This window comes from Cynara cardunculus, assembly GCF_001531365.2.
Source record: "Cynara cardunculus var. scolymus isolate 2C chromosome LG 4, CcrdV1, whole genome shotgun sequence".
NCBI lineage: Eukaryota > Viridiplantae > Streptophyta > Magnoliopsida > Asterales > Asteraceae > Cynara > Cynara cardunculus.
In genome coordinates, this window is record NC_037531.1 from 6,545,674 (window position 1) to 6,555,142 (window position 9,469).

General features: G+C 34.3%; 1 protein-coding gene across 1 annotated transcript; it reads left to right on the forward strand.

The window, feature by feature from the left end:
* Positions 1-3,457: 3,457 nt before the first annotated feature.
* Positions 3,458-6,379, forward strand: LOC112511792 (pentatricopeptide repeat-containing protein At1g74600, chloroplastic). Its single transcript, XM_025117557.1, has one exon. The coding sequence runs from the start codon at positions 3,476-3,478 to the stop codon at positions 6,155-6,157; it is 2,682 nt and encodes an 893-aa protein (XP_024973325.1). The 5' UTR covers positions 3,458-3,475; the 3' UTR covers positions 6,158-6,379.
* The last annotated feature ends 3,090 nt before the right edge of the window (positions 6,380-9,469 follow it).

Below are 9,469 nucleotides of genomic sequence, written 5' to 3' on the forward strand. Positions count from 1 at the left end.
TTCTTAGATTGTAGTTGAGTTATGTATATCTCACATTGATGGAGATATGAAAGATTTACAATCAATGGTGGGTATATGAAGGGAGGTTGAGATATCTTTATGGAAACTCATGGGATTAGCTCCTCTTGACCGATCCTCTAAATTTACATTGTTGGCTCATTTTGACCGACCCTCCGAGCTCATGGGTTGACTCATTTTGGTCAACCCTTTTTTAGCAAAAAAATAACCATTCAAAATAAAAATAAAAAAAACTTTATTAGATTTAAGTATTTTAAAATCTTGAAGTATGTTGTGATTTTGGTTATCTTTCGCCAACCTCCTTTTACAATTTCTCTTTGTTAAATATGAAATGATATTATGAGATTTAAGTTTTTTTTTTTGAATTGTGGTATGATTTTTGTTATCTTACAAGTATAAGAAGATGATTGAATGCACAATATACATGGTATATTATAAAAATGTATTTCTTTGAAAAATTAGTTGGCTAGAATATAATTTTTGACCGATTCTCCTTTTGCAAAAAGAATGTATATATCCACACAAATTATTTAAATACAAAAATGACATAATGTTGACAAATATCAACAGTGAAAACGATAGTTTATAACGTATTTTTTGGAGAGATCCTTCTATGTAAATATCTATATCTATATATGTATACATATAAAATGAAGATTGTAGGGCATAAAGTAGTATTATGAGATTTAAGTATAAAAAATATTCAATTATGGTGTTGTCTTTCTTATTCATATTGATGGAGGAAATAATAGATTGAAGGTCATTATATATATATATAATAGATGTCTGAATATATTATGATATTTTATTTAAAATATTCATTAAAACCAAATATCATATTATTTGTATATAAATTTATATCATCACACAACGTCAAATATCGAATATCATTGAAGATGTCAAAGCAATAGAAAGAGGGGGAAATTGATTAATATCCATAGTTATTTCTTTAACCATTTTATTAACCCAAATTCATTTTAGTTAAAATTTATTTACAAAAACTAAATTTTTAGATTAATTTTTTTTCATAAAGATTTTTTTTTCTTTTTCTAACTGAAAATAGGCTCTACGCAAATTTAAAATGGGAATTTCGTTCTAAAAGTGGCTAAAGAGTGACTTTGGAGTTTCCTCGGAAAGAGTTTGATGCCTCGAATAAAAATCTATTATTCCCAAATTTTATGTATTCTTATCTCGTCAATCATATGAAAACACAAAATCATATCATTTAATGTACATGAATTTGATTTTAGGTTTTCATTTTCTGTCTGATGATTTGTTTTAAAGTGATTGGTGGATAAGAAGTTTGTTGTCGAAGCCTGTATTCTCTTCATTTCGGTCGAACACGGAGGGAAGGAGTGATCTCTTGAAGAGTCTTACCCTTCCGAAGATGGTGTAACGACCCATGTACTGCAAACGCCATAGATATGTGACGAAAACTAGTCAATGCAGGGTCATCGGTACTCAACTATTACCTTTTCTTTCAATCCTAGTTGCATGGTCATGGTTTCGGGGGTGAATCATTGTTGATTTTTTGTGTTGGTTGGTTTCTTTTATTCGTTCAAGTTGCAAAATACTTAAAATCCCATATAAAATAGGTCAAGCTTCAAACTGCAAATTTCTAATGGAATCCGATGTATTAATGCCATTATGATGACATCCAAGCTTTAAAATGTTTGGATGGGTCTAAGTGGCCAAGGGAACATTTTGATAACCGTCCCTTTCGATCTCAATCCTGGTCTCTTATTGGATTAGTATAACCAATAATAACCAGTTATGTAACCGATTCCTTATAACTGGACCCTTAACCAACCCGTTTAATATATATGATTGGGTTCCGGTAAGAAAGAAAGTTATGATGAGAAGTGTAAGAAGAGATCTCCACATTTGAATCAGTCTTAATTGAATGTCAATATTAATGAGGTGCACCAGATCAATTCTCTTCCAAAGGCAATTCATGGATGGACATGAGATCAAAAGTGATCAAGGGTCTAGATTTATTTTTACGCTTCTCACCATCACTTCTCTTCTCACACGATAATTCGCCTTAATATATAGGCTATATATACATATATATATATATATATATATATATAATTTTCCATATTAGAGAGGTATTTTTACTACTTTTTAAGAAAACACTAAAATGACTCATTTTTCACGAACCGGAGAATAGCAGTTTTAATTGCAACGTATATCATCATTTAATTTTTCGTGTTAGCAATAATACAATTTCAACGTTTTTAAAGTAACTCGTAGATATAAATTCTTTTTATTTGCTTGTTACTTTGTTACAGTAAAACACAATACTTTTGGCATTATTTTGATCCGTATTATACGTTAAACTTTTTATTAAGAAAATGTTGTCGATAACACTTTCAAAAGTAGCTTGCAAACTCAAAACCGAGGACTCGTAAAAAGAATCGCTTTGCCTTTATTTTGTAACTCACGAAATAAATAAATAAACCTCTACAAAAAAAAATAGAATTATAACGTTTTCTTAAAAGGGTGAAAATATTTGTATCTATTTATGTATTAAAAACATTCATTCCTATCTATTATTTATCATAACTCGATAATTACATCATCATCTAATTTTATTTGTATTTTAATCAGAAAAATCTCATCCCATTACAATCATTTTAATGTTGTAACTAGGATCATGCATCTCATGTTTTAAATTTGAGTTAAGAAACAGTTGTTGAATGGTTTGATGCAGAATGATTAAGTGGTCAGAACGATTTAAGAGACTCTCATGATATAGTGCAAAATGAAATATAATTGTTTGGTAATTGTTTACAACAAAATTAGGGCGCTGAATGGTTAAGGGAGGTCATGATACAAAATTATTCAGAGGGTTTTAGAACCATTAAAAGACAGATTTTTTTCTCAAATAACATTCACCTCTTAATGAAACTATTAAGAGGTAAGCAAACAATCCCTTATTATGCTTAATACGTTATCAAAAATATGCTCTAATATTTTATTATTGAGAAGATATGATTATTTATGTATTTATCAAAATACCCCTCCCTCTAATCTATATTATATTAAGGAGCGATCAAATACAAATCATTCAATTTGCACAACTTATGTTTTTATAAAAGTGTTTATCAACTTGTTATAAATTAAAATGGTTTAACTTTTTAAAAAACTATTTATTACCGATTTGATACCGACATAAGCTATTTATCCACACACTCAAAAAATACTTATTATCGATGTGACATGTGCATAAATCAATAAGTTAGTTTTATAGACAAATACCTCTTAGCATCCAAAAGAAAAAGGTTCAGCAGGAAGGAAGGTTCAATGGTTTGAGTTTTTGTAGTGAAAAACAAGTGCCAATTAGCCAACCGTATTTGACATAGTTCGTCGTACGAATCTGAGATTGTTGAACACTTTCCCGCCGACCTGCTTTTGCCATGTTCAGTGCTTCCAGTTTCATAAGAAGACTCAAATGAAAGCTCTCAATTGTCATCACTTCGATTTCAAAGTCTCAGTTTACGCCACTAAATTCTTTTCATCGCTTGTTACCCCATCGATTCTCCCCGCAAAACCACACAATCCTTCAAATTTATCTCTTACATTCAACCCTTACCAGTTCCTTAATGAATCAGCCAAATCACGAAACTTTACACTCGAAGAAACCAAAATCATACATACCCAATTCCTCAAAACCAACAACTTCTATACAAATCCTGAGTTTTCGAACTTCTTATTGCGCAGTTATTGTAAAGCTTCGGCGTTTGTGTATGCACTCAGGCTGTTCGACGAAATTCCTCACCCAGACACTAGTTCTTGGAATCTAGTTATCACGTCTGAAAATCAAAACCTTAGGTATGAGGATTCTTGGGGAACCTTTTGTAGGATGCATTCTTTGGGTTTTGTTCCCAATGAGTTTACATATGGGAGTGCTCTTTCTGCTTGTATATCTTTGAATTTTGTTAATTGTGGGAAACTGCTTTACTCACTCGCATTGAAACATGGTTTTTCTTTGGATGGTTATGTCCGTAGCGGGATGATAGATTTGTTCCTAAAGAGTTGCAACTTCAATGATGCTTTGAGGGTCTTTTATGACGAGTCTTGTGGGAATGTGGTATGTTGGAATGCTATAATTTCTGGCGCCATAAAACATAATGAGGATGATTTGGGTTTGAATCTTTTTCAGCAGATGCATCGTGGATTTCCTTCACCAAATAAGTTTACATTCCCTAGTGTTTTCGGTGCTTGCGCTAAATGTGAAGAACTTAACCTTGGCAGAGGAGTTCATGGATTGGTGGTCAAATATGGTGAAGATGAAGACGTATATGTAGGGACTGCTATTGTCGATTTCTACGCTAAATGTGGCCAAGTAGATGAAGCTCTAAAGAAATTTTCACGGATGTCTGTTCGCAATGTGGTATCTTGGACTGCTATCATCACGGGTTTTGTTCAGAAATCCGAGTTTGAATCAGCCCTCCAACTATTTAAAGAAATGATTATCTTGAAGGAAGAAATCAACAATTACACTGTTACTAGTGTGCTTTCGGCTTGTGTGAACCCAGCCTTGTTTAGAGAAGCATTGCCAATTCATTCTTGGATCTATAAAACTGGATTTTACTCCGATTCATCAGTGAAGAATTCTTTGATAAACTTGTACTCAAAAACAGGAGCAATAGAATCATCTGAACAGGTATTCAGAGACGCGAAAGATATGATGAATCCAAGTACGGGGGCAGCGATCATCACGGCATTTTGTCAAAATGGGACATTGGAGAAAGCATTTGGTTTCTTACAGAAAATGTTTCAGGAAGGTTTGATTCCAGATAAGTCTTGTATACCTAGTGTCTTAAGTATTATTGATTATCTAGAATTAGGCAAACAGATACATTGCTACACTCTTAAGACCAAAATATGCTATGATCCCTTAGTGGGTTGCTCTCTTTTCACGATGTACTCCAAATGTGGTAGCTTAAAGGACTCATATGAAATTTTTCAGCGAATCCCAGATAAAGACAATGTCTCTTGGGGGTCGATGATTGCAGGATTTACAGAGCATGGGTGTCCATATCAGGCTATAGAGCTATTCAGAGAAATGCTTCTGCAAGATGTTATTTTAGATGAAACAACGCTAACCGCTGTTCTTGCAGCATGCTCTTCTCTTCGTGCCTTAAAGATTGGCAAAGAAATCCATGGCTCTTTTATTCGACAACAAGATAGTAAAGCCATATATGGTGGTAGTCCAATAGTTAATATGTACTCGAGATGCGGTGCTTTAAAATTGGCTAAGAGGGTATTCCGTATGATGCCTTCTAAAGACCAGATATCATGTTCTTCATTAGTTTCAGGCTATGCACAAAGTGGGCACATCAAAGAGGCACTTCATCTGTTTCTTGAGCTGATAACATCTGGTTTAGAGGTTGATTCCTTCACAATATCCTCTGTTTTAGGTTCAGTAGGAGATCTAAACCATTCAGACATCGGAATTCAGTTGCATGCTCGTGTCCTGAAACTTGGGTTCGAATCAGAGGCTTCTGTCGGCAGTTCATTGGTCAAGATGTACTCCAAATGTGGAAGTGTTGATGATTGTTGGAAAGGGTTTGAACAGATTGATAAACCAGATGTAATCAGCTGGACAGCCATGATTCAAAGCTATGCTCAACATGGAAAAGGATTAGAAGCACTAAAAGTCTATGAACTCATGATAAAATCAGGAACCAAACCAGATCCAGTGACTTTTGTGGGTGTGTTAACCGCGTGTAGCCATAGTGGTTTGATTGAAGAAGGGTATTCATATATGAATTCAATGGTTAAAGACTATGGAATTCAACCTGGTCAACGGCATTACGCTTGTATGGTGGATGTTCTTGGGCGGTCTGGAAGATTAAAAGAAGCGGAAAGATTTATTAATAGCATGGGTATTGAAGCGGATGCGTTAGTTTGGGGGACGCTGCTTGCCGCTTGTAAAGTGCATGGTGAGGTTGAGATCGGAAGAATAGCGGCTGAGAAGTATATGGAGTTGGAACCATCTTCAGACGGAGGTTATGTAGCTTTGTCAAACATATGTGCTGATTTGGGGCAATGGGAAGAAGTCTTGAAGATCAGAACCGAGATGAAAGGAACTGGGATAAAGAAACAGCCGGGATGGAGTTACATATGATATGGGCCTTTTAACATCACAAACTCGAGTAAGTTTCACCACCCCCGTTTACCGGGTAAGATTCTCGGTTAACAAAATGGCACGGTAAGATGTTTAGTAAAAGGCCATCATCTCTTACAAGGGTAACCGATAAGTGGCGGTGAGGGTTTACTAAACAACCCGTTTGCAAATCATAAACTAGCTTATTTTTTTAACTTGTTGAAAAAGTCGGTTTGGTAAGCGATAAATTAACATTTCAAATAAATACATCCTCTTTTAATATACTCATACCTATTCTTCATTCTATTATCTTTTCATAATTGTAAGATAATAAAAATCACACCACAATTTTAAAAAAAAAAATACTTAAATCTCGTAATATCATTATATGTCGATTCAATCAAAATTTCTTTTTGTAAAAAGAGGGTCGGCCAAAAACGATATTAAGCCACAACCTTTTAATTTTTAAAAGAATCTCCCTCCTTCTATATACCCACATGTAGGGGTGCTTTTGGGTTGGGTTGATCGGGTTGAAGACATTTGAACAACTCAACCCAATGCTTGCAGTTTGAAAATTCCTAACCCAACCCAACCAAAACCAAAGTGCAACCCAACCCAAATCGTACGGGTTGGTCGGGTTAGTCGGGTTAGTCGGGTTGATATTTTGGTACATCAAAATATTCTTTTAACCTTGAATATGTTATTTCTCTACTCATAATTTCTTTTTCATCATCAACCATTTTATACAGGTTATCCATACTTCTTACGTATATTGCATTCAGTTAATTTTCTCAATTTACATATATATGTTCACAATTACTGAACATATATACGAATGAGTTATACAGAGATGTGAATAGATTGAAAATATGTATATATGAAGAGCATAAATGATGTATATATGATTGAAATTCAACAATCATATTGAATCCAAGAATTAAAAGGATATCGGGTTCATCGGGTTGGGTTCAAAAGATAGTATCTCAGTATCAACTCAATACCTATGATTTGAAAATTTTACAACTCGATTAGACATCGGGTTACTTCAAGTTGAGTTATTTCGCATTGGGATGGGTTGGGTTGATCGAGTTGGTCAGGTTTTTGAGCATCCCTACCCACATACATTCTCCAATCAATCATCTTCTGATCAATGTGGTATGACAGCACAATTCATGATTTTTATATAATGCCACTTTATCATTTTCAAAATAATATTTCATCCATTCATAATAAGGAAAAGTCCAAAAAAACTCAATGGACTTTACTGTTTGAAACAATTAAGTCATTGGACAATTTTTTGGAACAAATAAATCATTGGACATTATTGAATCTATTATACAAGTCCTTAGACTTTTTAGAACTTGTTAAATAGATACTTATTTTTTGAAAATATAACTTGTAACCTGAATAGAAGGTAAACTCAAATTAAAAAAAAACCCCTAATAATATCCTAAAAATGATGACTCCCCATCTCTCTCATCGTCTCTCTCTCGTCTCCACACCATCGGCTCCTTGTCGTCTCCGCACCATCGTCGCTGCTTAACTCCCCCACGCCACCGTCTCCCTCTCGCCGGTCCCTGCTGCACCACCCCCGTCGCCGCGCACACCACTCCTGTAGTCGCCGCACCACCCCTGTTGCCGCTCGTCGCCGCCGCACCCAGCCCGCTCGTCACCATACACCACCGTCCCATCGCCGGTCATTGCTGTTGAACCGTCCTTATCGCCGGTCCCGCTGCAGTTTGATCTAATCAGGTTTGTTCCAACATTGTTCATCATATGATTACATTTTAATGTGCAACTTACATATCTACAATATCAAAGATGAATCATGTTGATTATTATAAATTTGTTCATATTGAGGATGAGTTTTATCATGAGCTATGAACATGTCGATTATTATAAATTTGTCCAATTGCTTTACTACAAAATATGAATCACTCGATCTTCTAGCATAAATCGATCGTTGTTAATGCGATTGTTTATCTGGTAAAAGAACACTAAAAAACTCACTAGTTGGATGTGTGTTCAATTTGCAATCAAGAACAAATGACAAAATGCAATAAAAAAGATATTATGTTTAGCTAGTAACCTTTCATGAATGTTGGTCTCCACTCGATGTCAAATCCAAAAACAGCACGACCCCCATCCCTATTCTTAGTTTAAACAAACGTTAACAACTCATTTACAGCTTTCTCCACCTCTGAAAATGATCTGTTGTACATAATATGACCTTTAAAAGTCATTGCAGGATATCCCTAGCTTTTGTGCTTTTGTATCTTTGTAACTACTACTTTACAGTGTGAGTTGTATTCTAGTTGGAGGTAATTAGCTAGCCTTTAGATATTTCTTATCACAATTCTTTCTCATAACCAATGCAAACGGGTGAAACATTATATGGCATTACAAAATGTTAAAGAGAAGGATCACTTTGTTGACATACAAAATATAAATATGATTGCAACCATTTAGGGGATGTTTATCAAACGCTTATTGCTTACCAAGTCACATTATATTTATATGTTGGGAATGATAATCACCCAACACACACAATAATTGTTGCAAGCAAAGAAAATCAAACACGATATTTACATGGTTCTACAATTTGCTCAATTCCATTGTCAATTTTAATTACCTAATTCATCAATTTTCTGGCGCATTTGTAGTTTAAAAAACATGAAGTCCTTGATCAGTTTACATGTTCCATATCCAACATTATGATGTCCCTGAACTTCCCTAACTCTATAATATTTTCTTATCCATCATTACAGTACAGTACCACCACTGCTAAACCCTTAGATAACACCAAGGGCACATTTTGAGACAATATTCACCCTTAAAATTTGTCATTTTAGAATTGTATCTATAATTTTGGGACAGGAATAATCTGCATTGGGCTACTTTTTCTCTTGAAAGAAATATACATAGAAATCAACAGGTTTTGTTTTCATTGATGAATCATGATGAAATCGTTATTCTTGTTTACAAAATGATATCATCCTTTCTTGTAGCTTTTTTATCATGTGGAAATTAATGATTGTACCCACTGCCCAGACAGATTTTACTTTTTCAGAAAGTAACTTGAGAGTTAGTTTACTGAAATTACATGAAACTACATTACTAAGCAGAATATATCGATAGTGTCCTCTTATTTCTTCCCTTCTAGAAGCTAGTAGATAGTGGCATTAGATGTTTTTCTTAGAAAAATTGGTTGGGGAAAATTGTCCAGATTAGAGAAGTGATGTTGCTCGGTCAATACAAAAGGCATTTTACTGTTTTTCTTATGTTTATGCTTTTGCAATTTCTATTGTCTATCTGGTTTTTCTTTGTGGCATA